At 40.7% G+C, this 20,241-nt stretch overlaps 1 protein-coding gene across 1 annotated transcript in view; it reads left to right on the top strand.

The window, feature by feature from the left end:
- Positions 1 to 20,241, top strand: part of FLT1 (fms related receptor tyrosine kinase 1) — a 138,497-nt gene that overhangs the window by 20,605 nt on the left and 97,651 nt on the right. The window contains exons 2-6 of the mRNA XM_084639523.1: positions 1,095 to 1,191; positions 1,497 to 1,720; positions 12,398 to 12,522; positions 18,239 to 18,401; positions 18,497 to 18,633. Of these exons, the coding sequence (XP_084495649.1) occupies positions 1,095 to 1,191; positions 1,497 to 1,720; positions 12,398 to 12,522; positions 18,239 to 18,401; positions 18,497 to 18,633 (746 nt within the window). The remainder of the gene's footprint in view (positions 1 to 1,094; positions 1,192 to 1,496; positions 1,721 to 12,397; positions 12,523 to 18,238; positions 18,402 to 18,496; positions 18,634 to 20,241) is intronic.

The following is a 20,241-nucleotide window of genomic DNA, read 5'->3' as shown; positions in this document are numbered from 1 at the left end:
ACACTCTTTTACCGCAGTATGAAATCCTTATCCCTTTCATTTCCCAGCCTTTTGGTACTGCCGAAATTTAGGTTAAGACAGTTGACATTTGCTTGTTGTGCTGCGAGCTTCTGGATGCTTTGCAGTTGATGTGAGTGGAGATCAGGATCAGTGCATTGACTGTTTTTTTCCCCACAGGAATTCTGCTACTTGTTTTTAAAGGACTATATTTTAGGTTGCTTGACATAAAAGATTCCATGTAAATATTATAATGATGGGCAAGGACAGACCAAGTGGCCTTACAAGACTTCTTTACAGCAGAGGAGCTTGCAGCATAGGGGATGTTAGACAGAGGGGCTATGGCTTTAAATGAAAAGGGGTAAATCCTGCCATCCTTACTCAGTCTTTTCAAAGCTCCCATTGACTTTGCAGAGAGTTTTATACAAGAGTTGAGCATAACTGAGGGCCTTAGAGATCCACACATGCATCTCAGCCTCCTCCGTGGAAAGGGGAGACAGCCACCTCCATGGCTTCATCCTTTCCCTCTGTCTCTGGCCTGCACAGAGAGCTCTCTATGAACCCAGGCATGCACCTGGGGAATGGGCTAGGGCTTGCATTGTCCTCCCGCTGGCCCTGTGGAGTTCCTCCTGGAGAGAGGACACAGTCAGATGTCTTTGGGGCAGTAACTAGCTGTGGGAGCCCTGTTAGTGCTGTTCCATTGATGATAGATAGCTAGGGAGTGATCAGTGTGAGGCTTATGGGGGTAGCAAGCCACCATGTGCATGATACTAGTCTACTACTGAGCCACAGGGTCCAGGGCCTATTCCATGTGGGAAAATCATGTCCCCCCGAATGAAACAATTCTGGAGCAAACTCAGTGTGGGGAACCTTGCAGAAGTTTCCTCTCTATTCCTTCCCCGCTTTGTTTGTTAATTCCATAGAAGAGGTTCTTGGGCCCTGAGTAAAGACTTCCTTGGCCCAGGGGAAGGTGTGTGGGGGAAAAAACCCAACAGCTACACTGCAACGTTGCAGTGATGATAACACTGTGAATGTGAGCAGATTGAATATGGGAAGGCTATTTACCATTGTTAATGCTTCTCTTATTGTTTTTCTAGGCTCTAGTTCAGGGTCAAAATTAAAAGGTCCTGAACTGAGTATAAAAGGCGCACAACACGTCATTCGAGCAGGCCAGACTTTAAATCTCACATGCAGGTAACCAGATGACTTGGGTTGGATAATTTTCCTGGGTATTAATCCACAGGACTTTTTTTGTTTTTCTTTTCTTTTTTTTTTGTGATAGATAAAACGGGGAGCAGGGAACAGTGTTGGGGGATAATGGGGGGCTAACTTCAATGGCAATTGTTTAATAGCTCTCTGTTTCCGTTGCTGTTTTTGGAGAACAAGATTAAAGAGAACCCCAGAAATAGCCTGATATAATAAAACAGAAAGCTTGGGAACTGGAGCTATATAATTGTAGCCCAACATCATTGTTTTTATTTCCTTATCTGTGTTTGCAGGGGGGAAATGGTTCATTCATGGTCTCTGCCTGAAGCTCCAAGTAAGGAGAGCAAAAGGCTGAAAGTAATTAAATATGCCTGTGGAAGGAATGGCAAACAGTTCTGTAGTAGCCTGACCTTGAGCAGAGCTCAAGCAAATGACACTGGATACTATAGCTGCAAATATGCATCATCAAGTGCTGTAAAAAAGAAGACAGAATCTACGGTCTATATATTTATTAACGGTAAGATTCCAATATTTTAAAATGCTCCTTTGGTACTTTAAATTCAACAGTGTTAAAGTGGTCAAAAGTGCTGCAAGTCAACTGTCGTTAAATATCTAAATGCTGCATGTGAATGACATCTTCAGCTTTGCAAAATGGTTATGCAAATTTACCAGCCCATGTACAAAATCTGCTTGCCCATCATTTACTGTGAGGCTGGAGGACAGTGCAAAAAACTTAGTGTCAATGTTTTATTTGCTAGTGAAAAAGAATGGAAGGAAAAAACGCAAATCCAAGCACACATCACATTGGGCAAGTAGAATTTTGCAAGGTTGATTTATCTGAAATGAAATGGACCAGATGTGCATCTGTGAAATGATTATGGCATTGCAGAACCATCTCACAGTATCAAATGGTAATTCAAAAATATCTCTGCCATGGTACTCCTTATCGATGCTAATTGCCATTAAAAGACCATAGGCTGCTATCTGGCCAAAGGATGCCAAATACTGTCTTGTTGCAGATGGAAAGATCCATTTTCCAGTTTACCAAGGGAATTTTCTCATCCTGTAGAAAATTAATGTTTAAGTGTTTGTCACTTTCAAAACATTCAGTACTCTGGAATTCTATCAGATATTAAACGTATTGATTCTATTTTATGTCATTCTGAATATCAGCTCTTCTGTGTTCAACAACCAAAGATTGTGTAATATATGGGAAATGCCTGCATTATAATACTAAGAATGGCTTGCTGGCCTTGTTCTCTGCAGGGATATTAATCAAGCACAACAGTCACTAAAAATAAAATAAAATTATAATACAAGCTTTGCATTTGCTTTTGAATTTTATTCTTCCTTGAGCTTTAATTCTTTGAATTTACAGCAAAAACGTGACTAGATTAATGTCAGTTATCAGATTAATAGATTTTAAAAATCTGCGATAGAGAGAATCCAAAATGGAAACTTTTCCGACTTATGTGTCTGCCTCCCCTATTGAAGTGGATGCTGGATTGGATCGTTCTTGGTTTTGGTCTTGCAAAATGAAGAACATGACTGAGGCTGTGTAAAAGTGGAACCAATCAGACCTGTTATTTATGTCTGACAGAAAACAAGAGACCCATCCGTTTTGGTCTATATCAGTGGTTCTCAAACTAGGGCCGCCACTTGTTCAGGGAAAGCCCCTGGCGGGACGGGACGGTTTGTTCACCTGCTGCGTCCGCAGGTTCGGCCGATCGCGGCTCCCACTGGCCACGGTTCACCGCTCTAGGCCATTGGGGGCTGTGGGAAGCGGCGCGGGCCGAGGGATGTGCTGGCCGCCCTGCCTGCAGCCCCCATTGGCCTGGAGCGGCGAACCGCGGCCAGTGGGAGCCGTGATCGGCCGAACCTGCGGACGCAGCAGGTGAACAAACCGTCCCGTCCCGCCAGGGGCTTTCCCTGAACAAATGGCGGCCCTAGTTTGAGAACCACTGCTCTATATCCTGCCTTACCTAGAATTGCTCAATAAATTTATATAGTCACTTCTGCTTTTTCTACCTCTGAACAACACTACGAAAGTATATACTCCTCTTAGTGTTTAAACATTTACCTATGTGACTTTCAGTAGCATAATGCTGGGCAGCCAGCTATGAACGTATCCCTAGAAGTGTAAAGAAGGTTACTAATTTATTGACTAACATTTCCTGCTGCCCATGAAAATATGCAGCTTTCTAGAATAGTAGTTCTTAACCTTTTTCCTGTTGAGACCCCCCTTGAGCCTTCCACCCCATCTAGCTGAGAATACTCTCCCATTTAGCAATATGAGAAGAGCAAAGGTAGTTGTTGTGACCACTTGACATCCTGACTCCAGACTGAAAACCATGTGCTAAGTCTACATTGCTACATACAGGAGACTCCTACATGTTGGTCTCTCTCTCACTTTCTCTCTTTCTCTTTCCTGCACGAGGTGTTAACACTACTTGTTTATCACTGAATTAAGTTGAGACACCGTCAGTCTTTGTCCCTCTTGAGTGCTTTATGTGTTGTTTCCTTGTATTTGAAAGAGAATCTATGTCAGATGCACAAGAATCAGGGTGGGCTTCCTAGTGGATGCAGATGGCTGGAGAGAAACATAAGGTCCTTAGAGACAGAGTGGTTTCTGCAGGCAGGAAAAAAACCTTTAATATGCCAGGTAACATTTTCAAAACGTGCCTAAGTGACTTAGGAGCTGTTGACTTTCAATGAGATTTAGACTCCCAAATGCCTACGTCTCTTTTGAAAGTGGGATTTAGATTCTTAGAAAATTTTACCCTTCACCTTGCTTCCCAGGAAACTTGTGAAAGGTTGTTCAAGAGGCAATCCTGTCCCAAGCTGAGATATCTCTGGCACCCCAGTTTTTAGAATCTGACATTGCTTTCAGTGGTGTGTCAGTTCCTTAACAACCAGGTGTTGATAATCTCAATATAAATGACAATGGATACATGTGCCAGCCTAGGGGTAATGGAATAAGTTGCAGGGTAACTGCTTGATCTGTGCCTGATGAATGTATTCCTCTGAACTTTTGTAAGGTGGGGAGAAAAGTTATTGAGCCTACATAGATTTTACAACTTCAGGAAGAAATGTTGAGCAAGCCACGGGAGATGCGTTTTTGTGAATACACGAAAAAAGGACAGTTGTTATATCTAGCTAGGTGCAGATGCTAGCCCAGTTTGTCTTTGTAAATTTGTTCCTAGGTGGCTCCTGTAGCTTTGAGTCCAGGAATTACAATTCCCAGGATGCACTGGGGTGGAGGGGGGGAGAGAGAAAGAGAGAGGGGGAGAGAGAGAGAGGGAAAAGAAGAATGTGAGCTCTGTGAAAGAGTGAGGGGAATGAAGCTTACCTTTGCTGTTATCAAGCTTCCCAAGTCTTCCTCAAAGGGTGAAGGTACAAAACAAATTGATGACGAGCATAAAAGAACCACAGAAAAACAGAAATCTAACTCACCCAAGTGCCTCATGATTCCTGCTGCTGCAGTCTGCTGTTTCTCCTATGGAATCAGTGTGGCGTTATCAGTTATAAGGGAAAGCGCATGCAATGAAAGTGCCTCTTAACTTAAATCAGTGCTTTTTGGAAACCAGCATGGAACTCATTTATTGAGCTCAGTTTGGAAACAAATAAATAAACTTCCTTTGAAGGTTTTAATTTTTTGAACTAATTTCTGGGTGCTTGGGAAATAAACTAGTATAAAATCCGAATCACTAGTAGTTATGTATTGTTTCCTGTCACAGGACATATGTGTCAGTCAATTCCCCATACTAGTACCATGTGGATCACTAAGGTGCCTCTTTCCCATGTTTTAACTCTCTGCACAGGAGAGTAAATAGTTGCTCTTTACAAACACAGAAAAGGAATCATGAAAGTTAATATTGTTTGTACAGGAAGTCCTCGCTTATTGTTTTGAAAATGTTACTTGTTTCCGTAATTAGAGTGACTTCGAATATGAACTGGATAGAAAAGAATAGACATATTAAGACTTTCAGTTCAGTAATACAAATATCCTATTGCAGAGGAAAAGATTATATACACAGAAAGGAAGATATAAGTCCCTTTTCCCTTGTGGGATAATGAAAATTCTTGCTGAGGAAGATGAGATGAAAATCTTATATGCCCCAACACTCAACATGGTACTTTCAAGATCCTAGGTTTCCATTATCATCCTGCCAGGCCACATGAAATTCTTTCAGAAACCAGTCAATATATAAAACCACTTTTTCCACTGGAAAGGCCAATATTGAGTTGCTGTGGGGGGTGAGTGCATAGTCTATGCAGTAGTTACTCTGGCCCCAGACAACCAGGAACTGATGCGTCAGGCAAAAGAAACAAATATTCTTGAGAGCATTGACTTTGTTGCAGTTCACTAAGAAAACTGGGATCCGTATAGTGCATAAGCCCATAGAAACCCTATGAGCCGAGGAGGGAGAAGGACATTGGAATTTGAAACTCAGGAAGGCTTTCTGCAAGTTCCTTATGATCATGAGGCCAAATCCTGCTCTGAGTTCTCACCCTGCTCACCAGTCTGAAGTGGGTCGTTTCACTGAACACCCCCCTTAATGGGACACTCACGTTACTCACAGGAGTGATGTGGGCAGGGTTTTCCACTTGCAACTAGATCATATTAATGCGATGAAGATATTTAAAAAACATACCAAATTAGTAGCATACCAGCTCTTTTGACTGACTGGCTGCCCTAAGGCAGGATTCCCCAGTGACTGTCTGTCACTTTCAGGCCTGTCTTTCTGGATGAAAGTGGGTATCACTGAATTTGAGGGGAACCTGCTATCTGTCTTGCATCTTGGTCAGCAATGGGAATTGTTTTATGTAGTCCTAATCTGATTATCAGTCTCCAATTTGTCATTCTTCTAGGTCTTTCCTAGCATTGTCAATGTTCATGTATGCTAATTTATCTCCTTGACACTATTCCCTGGATGGTGAAATATTTAACGATACTCCTGCTATGTGCCCTTCTTACAATATTCTGGGTACCAGATGTTGAAAATGAAGCAACTAAACAAGATTTTACTTCAATACAATTTAAAGTATACACATTCATAGATCACCAATGACTACAGTTTCAAACATGTCCTCTAATCTTGATTGTTTCAATTTTTTGGGTGCCCAAGATTAGATGACTTAAGTGTTTCAAGCTGAGCAATCAAAAATGAAGGCCCCCAGAATTAGTGGACACTGAAAAATTTAAGCCTTTGGACTTTCAAAGTGCTTGTTTTTTGGGAGCACATTTTGAAACCCTAGAGTCACACCCTGCAAACCCTTGGTGCACAGAATTCCCTTTGACATCACTGGGAATTCTGTTGGCAGCTGGCTGAATCAAGCCTTCGAGTTGGAATGGATTTTAAATGTGACTCTAATGGATTCACTTTTCATAACCCTGCATGATACTACATCTCATAACAGGCAGACTGTCTAATAACAGCTCTCCAAAAACTTTGGTTTAAAGTTAAAAAAACCCAGTGTCAGGAGAATTTAACTGGTAAAGGTGTGACTTAAAAAAAAACTAAAAAAAACCCCAAAACCCCCCAAATCCCCCTCCCCCAAATCTCTGAATGTTGACCAAAGATTTAGATTATTTTCTTCCTGTATTTTTTTTTTAAATCAGTAATAACCTGGCCATGGAACAACTTGCCCCAGTGTTCCCAGTGTGGGAGGCTCTGCATCTCCCTTATCCCTTTCAAGTTCCATCTCTGCAATTTGGCACATCTCTATCATATGAATTGTACTTTTTGGCTAACAATCTGTCAAAGTCAATAATGTAATAGCACATTTGTTATGAAAGGGAAACTAGGTTAAACTATATTACAGCTGTATGCAGTATGTGGACACATTTTCAGTGCATAAGAAAGTTCCTGCTACAAAATAGAGTCCCTTAGAAACACATTGACATAAATCACTTGTCGTTTCCATTCCTGCGGAAGGAGGCTTCACTTTGTGTACTGTGAGTAGTTCCATTGGATTTACTGGGACTACCCGCAATGTGTAAAGATAAGCATCTGCCTGTTCCTGACTGTGCTTTGATGTATTGTTGAAGCGTGCTAGGAAACCTTTAGTGGGCACCAGCAGGGTCTACACTGACCAATTAATGTGCAACATGTCAATGCACTTTAGAAATCATACCCTGGTAAAGCGCATTGCTCCACCATGTTGATAAGCCTGTTGTGTCTGAAGATAAGTGCTTTAGTCTTGAGATGTTCAACTCCTCTCTACTTTGGATTTTGCTTGCCAAGTTATTCTTGTCCAGGGTTTATTTCTAAGTTTATTAATTTATGTCTCAATGTCACTCTTTCTTCAATGTCCAGCAATCATTTTCACTGGAGGGCCATTATTTTTGGGGCTAGGAAAGGAAAAGAAGACTGAAGGGCTTCTAGAAATAATTTTGTCCACTTAAGGCTAGATTCTGTGCACAGTCCATTCCCAATGTGCTAAATTCTTCTTTCAGTTTCACCAGTGCAACCCAATAGACTTCCATGAAGTTGCACTGATAGTTGCATCCGATGAAGTGAGCTGTAGCTCACGAAAGCTCATGCTCAAATAAATGGGTTAGTCTCTAAGGTGCCACAAGTACTCCTTTTCTATTTGCGAATACAGACTAACACGCCTGTTACTCTGAAACTGATATAACTGAAGTCAAGGGTTGCATTAATGTAAATGAAAGGAGAATTTGGCCCATGGATTTTAATACAATTTACATGAGTATATCTGAGGACAGAATTTGATCCTTAAAAATGTCTGTATGAATCGGAGAAAGGTATACTCTATAAGTAGGGAAACCATTTCTTTTGAGCCTGAAATACCACTAAGATAAGCATGATATAGACAGGTATCCTCGTCCCATTGAGTAGAATGGCAAAACTCCCTTAGCCTTCAGTGGCACCAGGGTTTCACCCACAGCGTTTGCTTCTGACATTTTTATCTCTGTGTTTTTTGACTTTCATAGACTCCTAGATTCCAAGGCCAAAGGGACCATTGTGGTCATCTAATCTGACCTCCTGTATAATGCAGGCCATAGAACTTCCTCAAAATAATTCCTAGAACATATTGTTTAGAAAAACATCTAATCTTGATTTAAAAATTGTCAGTGATGGAGAATCCATCATGACCCTTGGTAAATTGTTCCAAAGGTTGACTACCCTCATTGTAAAAAATTCACACCTTATTTCCAGTCTGAATTTGTCTATCTTCAACTTCCAGCCATTGGAACATGTTCTACTTTTTCCTGCTAGATTGAAGATCCCATTATTAAATATTTTTCCCCAGGTAGAGCCAAATAGACTGTAATCAAGTCATCCCTTAACCTTCTCTTTGTTAAGATGAATAGATTGAGCTCTTTGAGTCTATCACTGTAAGCCGTGTTTTCTAGTCCTTTACTCATTTTTGTGGCTCTTCTCTGAACCCTCTCCAACGTATCAACATCCTTCTTGAATTGTGTGCACCAGAGCTGGACACAATATTCCAGCGGTGATCAGTGGTTATTCCAGTGGTTAAAATAACCACTCCATCCCTACTTGAGGTTCCTGGTTACGTATCCCAGGATCACATTAGCTCCTTTAGCCACAGCATCATATTGGGAACTCTTGTTCAGTTGATCGTCGACCATGGCCTCCAAATCTTTTTCAGAGGCAGAGATTTGTGTAGTTGAAGTTAAGAAACCTGAGGGCACAGAGTATGGAAAGGAGGAGCATCCGTTTGTCTGACTTTGCCATTTCAATATGTGCTAATCCAGTTGTTTGTGCAAGATATTTGTCATAATATTGCCTGAATTAAGGCTCTTATGTTTTAATCTGTTTTATGACCAGTTCAATAAAATAGCTGCTATTTATGTTCACAGACAATACAGCAAATGACCTTCATGAGGTTTGTGATTCTGTGACCACTTTTTGTGGCTTCATGTTGATTGTGAGTGGGAAATATTGCGGGTAACCTTGTTAAACACAGTACAAAACCACTAACTGCAGGCACAATTATTGTTTTAAAATACAATATTCAGTAAGAAGTGACCTCCAACTTATGCAAATATTCAGGTTTTTTCCCCCTGTTGTTTAGCAAAGAATAAACATGCTCCTCCCAATGAAATACTTAAAGCCAAAAGAGCATAATACATCGTGCTATTGTGATCTTCAACATTGCTGAAAATACTCTTTTTTTAAGATAAACCATTCTGTTCAAAGTCAGAATTAGACCCCCATGGCCTGATTCACCACAGTGTTATTTTGCTTTTACACCTAGAGTTAGTTACACCACCGTAAAAGTGGAGTGGTGAATCAGACCCAAAGGGTGGAGAAACTTCATATTGGAGATGGCCCAGAAGAATAGGGGAGGGAAGTCAGATTTAGACTTTACGGGTCTAATTCACCACTGTGTTACATCACCTCAGGAAGGAAAAATTAATCTCTGTCAATCAGAAGGGAAACATGGCAGGAGCTGCTAGCAATAGGTAGGTTGGGGGGTGAGGGTGGGGGGTGGGGAGAAAAGACTAAGATGAGATCAGGAGGGTTTATTAATTGGGGAAGAAAGGTTCTATCTCACTGGAGTATTCTGACTCTGTTACTCCAGCACCAGCTGCTAGTCCTGAAGTAATGACTATATCCCCTTATGACCATTAAGAAGGAAGGAGAATAAAATCAAAGGGGCTCAGGAAAAGCCTCCAAAGTAATTATGAAAACAAAACGCTGCTAGGAAACATGATGCATATTCCTTTTAATCAAAAGCAGGAAGACATTTGGAGGGCTTTGGGCCATATACTGCCCTCAGTCCATGGCGGAACTCCCCAGTGATGTCAATGGGAATTCTGCATATGAATCGAGCTATAGCTGTGGCTGGCTCTTAATGTCTAAATGCTCTAATGTGTAATTGTAATTTCAGATTTACAGGGGAAAGCCATCTTCAAATGTAATAATTTCATTCAGAGGAGTCAAGGAAACTTTTTTAGCTTTGTTACAGCACTTCACTGTCTCCTCCAAGTGTGAATGGCAGCATGCACGTTTCCATTAAGGGAAAAAATGGTTCTTCACATTTTGTGCTGGTTTCCTGTCATCGCCTTTAGACGGGCAGGGAGTCCTGTGAGGTTAGGGCAGTACAGCTCCCACTAGAGCAATGTTGGCATCAGTTAGTGGTGACACTTTGTCTGGAGACAGTACCGGTAGTCTTCAGGGCAGCTCTTCCTCACACTTGTAACGATCTGGAGATTATGATACAGGAAACTACTCTGCAAAGTTTGCTGGTTTGGGAAAGTAGCTCTTAATTTTGTGACAAGGATGAATGAGCCTTAGGGGAGTAACAAGTCTGTTTCACTAGTGATGTTAAAGGTCTAGTGACCTCTTCCATAACTGCAGCCCCTGCAAAACAAAAATGTTTCTTTTACAATGGTACAAGCAGGCGCAGTCTTGGTCTTTCCTTGAATCATATTGCAAAGGAAATGTTAGACTAACAAGTCTTTGAGTACTTTTATTGCATACGCAGTCTCTACTGTGCATGAGCTCCTTTTACGATCACAACAGATCTGACTGTGATCCAGGCTTTCAATTTCAAATGATTTTCTTCATGCAACAATTTGATCTCATCTATCAAATCTCCTTAAACTCTTTGGGCAAAACTATCTCTCACTTGCGTAGGGGTAAATCTAAGGTACTTCTGAATTTAGCCCATTGTAAATAAGTGCAGAATTGCTTCCCTCCTGCCCTGTGCCTAAGATGTACTTTAATTTGTGTAGTCTAATAAGAAATGAGGATCTTAAAGGATTTTATTACGATGTGAAGTGATGCACATACTCTTGACTGAAAGAGAAGCAAAATAATGTATTTAAAAGAGTAGCAGCTTCAGTGAACATATAGGAATGTTCAGAGATTCATGACTGGGATAATTTGACAGTGATACTCTATTTCAACATTCACAAATGGCCAAGCCTTGGAAGGAAGAATACTATTGCTATGTATTGGATTCTGACTGAGTGAAAACAGCAGAATTTGGCTGAAAATGCACCAGAACTAGAGACAGGCCTCAAGTTAGGAATCAAATAGTCCACATTTTGGAGGTGTTAAAAAAGCCAAACCTAGGGTTTTGAATTTTGCAAATAGCCTCTCTCTTTACACTGCATAAAACCAATCCCCCAGATCTGACCATCTGCAAACAGGATTTGGATCCAGAGTTTGTGGCTCTTGTCCATCTTGGTTAAACAACACAAACAATAAAACATTTGCAAAAGCAACAGTAATGTTCCCTATTTCCAATGTGGGCTATTTATGCCAATGCCTTTTGTCAATGGTGATTGCTTAAGGAGACAGTAAATTATACTGTCAAGTCTTATTTGTTGAGTTAAATGAAATAAATGTTTTCCTGTCATTTTCGTTCACCTTGTCACTTACAAAAGAGACACAAATATATTGTGCTGGTGGGAAGGAATGCAATTATTAATGCTTACTCGTCCAAATTCTAAGAGCTACTTGAATATCTGATTTAATGACCATGTTTAGGATCCCAGTCCTAGTCTTACTGAAGCCAATGTGAGTTTTGCTATTGACTTCCAAGGGAGCAGGAACAGGCCCTTAGTGGGGTGTTTTTTGATAGGTGAATTCCAGCTCAGTCCCATGTAAGTACTTCTTCCAATGACAATAAAAAATAAATGAACCCAAACACAATGAAATATGGTATTTTATTTATGTCCAAGCCGTATGTGAGATGCAATAAGTAGAAAAAAATCTGCTTACTTAACATCACCTATATTATATATAATATCTATCTATCTATCTATCTATCTACCTATCTATCTATCTATCTATCTATCTATATTAAAGATGATGCAAAAATGTAAAGAAATGTTGTGTTGATTATTAATGATTAGTGATCTTTCATACACTGCCAAAATATTTTACCAGCCCTAAATAATTAAAGTAAATGGAACAGGTATTTTGGAAACTTATCAACACTGATAGTTAGGGAGAATTGGCTGATCTGTTGTTATAGTTATCTGTAAATAATGAAAAAAACATTTTTAAAGAGATGGGGGGCCTGTGGTGAGAATTTTCTCTAGGCCCTTCAGATTTACCACAATAAATGAGTAGGCTCTTTTTAGTTGTTGTGGTAATCTGTTAGTATAGTTTGGTTAAGTGAGCCACACATTTTCTGTGCAGTTGTAATGTTTCAGGCAGTTACCTTTTCTTTTTATCCTTCTCTGTAGATACAGGCAGTCCGTTTGTAGAGCTGCACAGTGACATACCTAAAATTATACACATGACTGATGGAGGAGAGATGATCATTCCATGCAGAGTCACAGCGCCAGACATTGCTGTTACTTTAAAAAAGGTAACTTGATTCACGTATATTTCTGAAAGTGTTATTGCAGACATAAATTTGCTGCATTACTTTTTTGCAACGATTTTAATGATTGGAGTGTTTGAGCAATTACTTGTTCCCTTGTGTTAAATATTAACTGTATATTCTGGGGGCACCTCTGATTTAGGGGATAATCTCCTCTTGGAGCCTGGTCCAATGACTGAAATCAATAAAGATACTCCCATTGACCCAAGCTCAAGTGCTTGCTGCATAGAAATGTATGCACGTGGCTCCCAAGGAAGCTAGCAGAATTACATACATGAAGTAAATCCCCAGGTATCAAGATGAGAACAGTACTCCTTTGTTAATGTTATTCTTGTTTAGTTGAAATAGAGACGACGGCTCATAGAACAGGAGAGCTGTGCAAGTCAAGGATGGGATGCTTTATCTATGACTGGAGAGCTCCATATGTGAAGGGATAGATGAATGGTATTGTTTCAGGAAAGAGAAGGTCAACTCTTTGTGTAAAACAGCAGGAAATAGTAAGACAGGACTCAAGAAAACTGATGAACTGTTCAAATAAGACATGCAGGGTCAAATTTTCAGCTCGTGAAAATCAACATAGAGCCACTGATTTCAATGCTCTGTTGATTTACACCAGCTAAGATGTGGCCCTTGTGTTTTAACTTAAGGTAGAGGTTCTCAAACTGCAGTGGTCCATGGAGCACTTGCTCATGGTCTGTAGAGACCTGGCTGGTGACATGACACTAACTTTCCTCCTTGTTTCCAACTGCTAAATCACATTAAAGGAAGCTAAAAATGCAGAGAAAATAAACAACTTGAATCTAAAAACGATCTCTATAGATTAAAGCACTTTTGATTCTGGAGCACAATTCCTTAGTGAGGTGTGGAGCAGGGTTGGCTTGTGCAGAAAATTTGATGGCTGTAGAAGCAAAGAATAAATGGGGCCGGGACTGAAGTGTGTGTGTTGTAGAATGAGAATCAATTTTTTAGATTTTGGAGGTTGTGTGGTTAAAAATGTTTCCTTGTTGTGTCTTAAACCTCAGTGTATTTAATTCCTAACTGGGAAAACTCCTGTTTCACTAAGCATTCTGCCTACAAGGATCTTCTTTAAAATGAGTTTCTCCTCTCCCTCCTCTTCCAATGAATGAGATTTATACCCACCACTCTTCCTCCACTGCCAGGGAGTATCCACTACCCTTGTAGCTGAAGTTTGTGGTGTAGGATCATGTGGCTCTATAGCACCAAAGTCAGATATAACATGGATTATAAGGGAGGAGGAGGCTTGCCTTAACTAAGGGAATTGGTTATGTATACTTTTTGCATTCCAGGAAAAAGAAATGTGCCTCCCTAGTTCATATCCAAATTTCCTGGAACATGTAAGCTACAGGTGCTTAGATCATGTACTTGGTTATTTGTCATGCTATGAAACCAGTGGATGTAGGCTCCAGCAATTTTTTTGCTTAAGTAACATTTAAGAGAGGCCTGAGATTTATTTTACAACTGCTGTCATAGTACTTATGTCTAGATGGCAAAGCAGTCATTCTGTTTTCTACTTGGCAATAAAGCGAAAAGCCAGGATTCCTGTTCTGGAACTTCTGTAGCTGGAAGAACAGCATTGAGCCATTAGGTCTCTATCCTGTGTTAACAGGAATTCAGAAAATAGGTTCTCTGTCACGTTTCACGCTTCCTAGGGAAGCAATTCCTCCCTTTGGAGTCGACTCAATCCTAAAGTCATGTGGAGACACTGCCATTCGCATTTTGTTTCTCTTAGTATTGTTACCTTTTAGTTTCAATGGTGCAATGTGGGGAAATTCCATTATTCATCTCTAGTGCTATGAATGATGTTAGCCAGTGAAATGCAATGTGGGGAAATTTTATTATTCATCTCTAGAGCTATGAGAATGAAATACTGTAATTGAATTACAGTGAAATACAGTAATTACCTGTTGTACAAATGTAATTGCAGCTTTATGTGAGCTTTGAGAAGTGTAGCTGCTATAACTTCAAGTTAAGTGTGTGGGCCAACGTTTGCGTATTGCACAAGATGGCAATCAATATACATACCACAGAAAGAGCCATAAAAATCTTGCAGCCAGGGATAAAGACAGTACAAGGAATTGGAAAAGGAAGATGGAAACTTTCATTTCTGGGTCACGAATTCAAATCTATCCTAGGTCTATAGCAACTGAATTTTTTTTTCCTCATTGTTTGACAACCTGTAAAATTAGTTAATGGTTTTGGTCTAATTCTTAGTAGACAGATTGCCACATTGCCGAAACCACCATTGACACTGCTTATGGTAACCTTTGTCCAAAGTTCAAATGGGCACCACAGCAGCAACAGCATGTGCCTTCCCCACATCACCAGGGTAACTTGCCTCAGCCCCACCATGAAGGAACCATCTCTTGGAGAAGTTGTTTTGTCTCCCTATCTCTTCCTCCCGGCTGAAAACGCCAACGACAGTTTTAACACACAGGGGCAGCCATGTTTGAAAAACAAAATGAAAAAAGGGGCGGAAGATTAGGGAATTATTGACCACAAGAATGGGAGGTTTTATAGGCCCTTCCTTCCCCAAATCAGATTCCTCCTTCTCACATGAAGAAAGATGTAGATATTTCAAAATCTGTTACACATTTCAGTATGCTTTAAATTGGCATTTTTAATACAATATATCTTACAAAACATATGGGAAACATATCTTTACTATATTCATAGGCTTTCAATATTGTATTGTGGCAGGGCCATAAGACCCCATGCAGGATCAAGGCTCATTGCGCTAAATGCTGTACACATAGGAAGACAGTCCCCTACAGTCTAATTGGAAATAAGAAGAGCAGAGGGTGACTAGGGAAACTTAGCTGCTATGGTGATGTGGGTGATCTAAGTACCTAGATGTATAATAATGATAATATCCCATGTTTACTTAGGTTATTCTGACCAATATTGTCTCGTTCTTTTCTTGAACTCCCTCATGTGTCTGACTCCTTCTTTTGGCTCTCTTTAGATGGTAAGTTCTTTGGGGGCAGGGACTGTCTTTTTGTTCTGTTTGTACAGCACCTAATACAGTGAGGTCCTGGTCCATGACTAGGCCTTCTAGGTGTCATGGTAATACAAAATAAAACAATAATAACAACAACTAAGTGATTCTGGATCATTTCAACTTTTTTAAAAATCAGTCACTGGTGGTTTCCTGCTGGCCCCCTGGCAGAAGTGGAGTGATTTGAAGGAGGAGAGGGTAGTGCTCGGTCACAGTGGCTCTGTGCATCGGGGCAGCGTGGAGAAGCTGGTGAGGAAAGTGGGCAAGCAGGTCACAGAGGGTAGTGGCATTGGTGGAATGGAGTGAGCGCTGAGGGTGGCTCAGTAAGATATAACAGCAAATAAATAGGGAGGACCTGGCCTGTTTCAGTTCTTTCCAGTTGGAAAAAAACCTTAGCTCTCCTCTCCTCAGAGAACATCTGATTGGAGCACCTTGGACTTTTTGATCTGACTCAGCCACAGGAGACCAGCTTTGCTGTGTAGGATCCCAGAGGGCTTTGCTTTCATGTTCTGCCCCTGCTTTTAATTTTCATTAGTCATGGATTTCAATTGTCTAATGTGTCCTTGATGGTAACTGAAGTTTCCCACACACTTTTTTTTTTTAAAGATGCCCAAGCTGCTTATGTAACTCTAACCTTTTCCGGGAGGTGCCGGACTAGTAAATTGTTTGTGCATGGATTTGCATTAGGGATGGGTGGGGCTCTTGGAGCCTGAGGGTCTGTGAACCGCACAAACTATACTCCAGCTTCACAAAATGAGATTAAGTTTGTAAAGGTTTGTTCTAGTAATTTAGACTCTCTCCCTCGCTCTGCGCCACTCCCAGAGAGGGTCAGTGTTAAGAGCTTTTCTAGCTAAAGGGAAGCATGTGCTATGTATTAAGGCTAGATAAACAACACTCTTAGCCCTAAAGCTAGGCTAATGCAAATTTATTAACTGATTAATTAATGAATAGGAATTCAGCTTGCCCTGGGCAGCATCTGCTTGTGGGGCTCCTGTGGAGCCTTGACTGCAAATCGAATCCTCCTCTTATCTCCCAGCAGAACCCCTGGGGGAATGCAGCAGTGAAACAATAAGGACAACCTGCACCTCCACTGAACCAGCCGGGGGTAAATCCAGCTGGATGGCTTGAAAACCAGAGCCGTGAACTGGTTTAACATATTGTTTGTATGTAGAAACAGTAACTACAATAGCGCCGTCCCTAGAATACAAGGCACTGCTGAGTGTCAGCCAGCTGGCTATAAAGTAATGGACTGCACTTATGCGTGTAACACATAAGTCCCCTGTGATTTGCAAGCTTATTATAGCTTCTTATCAGATGTTGTAAAGATAAGGAATTCTATTCTACTGCAGCACTTTTGTGCCAGCTGTAATTAGTCATCATTCATGTCTGTCAGAGGAAATGGCATGCGATGACGAGGGGGATCTTGAGGGCAGCTTTAGGCCTGTGCTGAATAGGCAGCACCGAGTGTGCCACATTTCAGAGGGAAGGTGTTCTGTGCAGGAAGAAACCACCTCGTCACAAGTCCCCAGATTCTGGGCATCCATCCCTAAGGCTTTGGCTGCAAGAAGAGGAGGGCTGGCCAGAAGACGAGTTCTCTGGTCAAGCCAGGGGGCAGGACAGAGGTGAAAGGCATGCAGCGAGGCTGGTGACAGAAAGCAGTGGCAACGGCAAAGGTGCTTTGTTGACGTGGGAGGGGAAGGGGCACACACCAGTCCTTTCTTAGACCACGAGGACACCGCAGCTCAACTGGGAGAAATCTTAAAAAAACGTGCAGTTCTTCTTTAAAACGTGACTATAAAAAATGGCACTGTGAATTTCCGTACTAATGATTTTGGATTCCTCAGTTTTTGGGTACTCAACCTGAGATACTTTAAAGGTGCCTGATTTTCAGTGCTGAGCACTGATCCTCTGAAAATAAGGCCCAATTAATGTATTTCAGGTTGGGCACCAAAAATCACTAGTCACTTCTGAAAAATTAAGGTCACAACCTCCTGTGGCTTTCCTCATTTTCCAGTAAGAACTACAATTAGCATGACTGAGGAAGCTCTGCGGCCTTATGATTCATGGATTGTGTGCTGTGATAGTCATGAGAAGCATGTATATTATGATGTGTCAGTTTGGGAACATGTGCACATAATATTCACACCCTTTCAGAAACAATTCAGTGGCCTTAGAAGACAACAGAAATCAAGAGATTCATCAAACTGAATCTGAGCTGGCATTTGTAAAAGGCACAAGATGACAGCAAAGGAAGTTAATCCGTCAACCATAGGGGAAAATGTGTATTTCTTTCTCAATAGCCACACCAGAATAGTTAATTACAAAGTCTGTCTGTCTGAGGCACTTTGACTGCCAACAAAAGCCAACAGTATTGTAGGCAGACTAAGCTCCTAGGCTAAGGCTAGTGTCATTCATTTGTATATTAATTTACAGCCTGCAGTAAATAATGTAAATGATGGATACAAATGAAACCTTCACATTCTGCACCCAGATTTTCTTTTAATTTAACATAAAACATTTACTTGAAAATATGCCTAATTAAATCTTGTCATTTGTAAATTGATTGGCATTTTTTAGATTTGTTTTTTAAATTCCTTTTTATTAAGCCTCCACAGGTTTTTGGGGAGGGGGCTCTGTGGAAATAAAAATGGATTAGTTTTTATCAAATATGTTCTTCATTTTCAGATTCCACTAGAAACTCTGATTCCTGATGGGAAGACAATAATTTGGGATAGCACAAAAGGCTTTATAATACCAAAGGCAACATACAGATTCATAGGTCTCATGAGCTGCGAGACAACCATTGGCGGGCATAAGTATAGTACGAAATATCTAACGCACCGACAAAGTGAGTAGTGTTCACCTCAGTAGTCTCAGTCTTGGAAACATGGCTTTATGTTGGTGTGATGCTATTCATTTTTCCTTTCTCTTTGTGATCTGCAGCCAACACAATATTTGATGTCCAACTAAACACCCCAAACCTAGTCAAATTGCTGAAAGGAGACACCCTGGCCATTAACTGTACAGTTGCTGCAGCCTGGAACACAAGAGTTCAGATGACATGGAGTTACCCTGGTGAGGTGAGTGCTTTGGTCTGTATGTAAAAATGCTACTTATTTTCTGAAACAGCATCCCATTAATAAGCAACCCCGTTAGGAATTTTGGCTTGAAATACTTGCCATACTTGGCATTCCATAGTCATGAGCCTCGCTGACATGTCTTTTATTGCCTTTTTACAATTATTATTTTGCTTAATTGAATGAGTAAACATGTTTCCACAATACGCTGAGGTATATTGCATAATCAGGAGTGAACAGAATTGTTTCATCCTTGGGAATTTCTTCTTGGTTTCGGTGAAGTAATCGAAATTTATCACCCAAAGCCAAGTTCTCTTTTGTAACAGAAAAGTTTTCAGTTAAGCCATCTTTCTAAGCCCATTCATGTAAAGGACTGGCAGACAGTCAGGCACCCGACTCAAGCATGTTTAGAAAAGATATTACTATTCAGCTAGCCAAGATCTCATTTGTTAAGTGTCACACCAACAATTCTCTTGTTTTGACAACTACAAGAATGATTTTGAATGTATTTCCCCTCTCCTGCCTCCCCCCAGATTGGGAGCATCCTCATAAATACTTGTCATTTATGAAACAACTGCCAGGGAGTCCGTGTTAAGCTGATAAGAAATTTGACATTCGTTTAAGGTTTACAGCTCCCAGTCCTTTCATGTCAGTTTGATTTATACTGTAGATTCAAGTCATGATCATTTATTATGTCAGTCATTGTGCCTAATCACAACCTGAAATTACGATTACACTATGTCAGAATGATTACACCAGCAGCTTCTAGCATATTGTGGCTGTTTGCACTAACATTTTTTCATCTCAGAAATAAATAACTTAGCAACAAACAATACTCTGAGCATGCTAGAGAGGCACATTGTTGCCTTGCCATTGATCCATTGCTTAACATTACACTTTGCACTGTGAAGTAGTGTTTTGTTTTTGTTTAGATGATAGGCTGCTCCATGTTTTATAAGACAATAACAATGTTCTGGGTTAAATAAACTCTGAGGCCAAAGGCTGAGGGGGAGTCACAGGAAATAACCCCTCAGCTTCAGTTTATCGTCTGCTCCACCCTATTCTCTTGCCAAATCTTGTCATTTCTCTCTCTCTGTAATGTTTCCAGAATTCTCCCCTTCTCTGTTCCTGCTGCTAACACCCTGGTACACACCTTGTCTACTATAAATCTTCTCCTCTCTGGCCTCCTATTTTTTCTCCATTTTATTCAACATGCTGCAGGTAACACAATCTTCCTCTCCTGTTGTTTCCACCCTTTCCTGTGGAGTCTCTTCATTGTCTGTATGTCTTGTCAGGATCACTCGGATTCTTCAGCCTCATTTCCTAAGTGCTACATAACTCTGCCCCAAGCGCACCTCCGTTCTCATTTCCACTCACTCCCCCGTGTTGGGGCCCTATAGCTGGCAATATTTAAAGTTGGGAAGTGACTATGTAGCCATATGCAAAATTGGTAGATGTAGGACTATAGTAATTAATAACCAGATTAAATTTTAAATTAAGGGTTAGCAGGCACACTGGGTTAATACATGAGCCTTTTACCCCCTACACCAGTGTTTCCTGTCTTGGGGGACTGGACTCTATATGGAGAAGTGTCATTCTAGTTCACTGGGT

The sequence above is a fragment of the Lepidochelys olivacea genome (assembly GCF_965140295.1).
Source record: "Lepidochelys olivacea isolate rLepOli2 genome assembly, chromosome: 1".
Classification (NCBI taxonomy): Eukaryota; Metazoa; Chordata; order Testudines; family Cheloniidae; genus Lepidochelys; species Lepidochelys olivacea.
The sequence above is the reverse complement of the archived record's forward strand: the minus strand, read 5'-3'. Positions and strand labels throughout refer to the sequence as shown.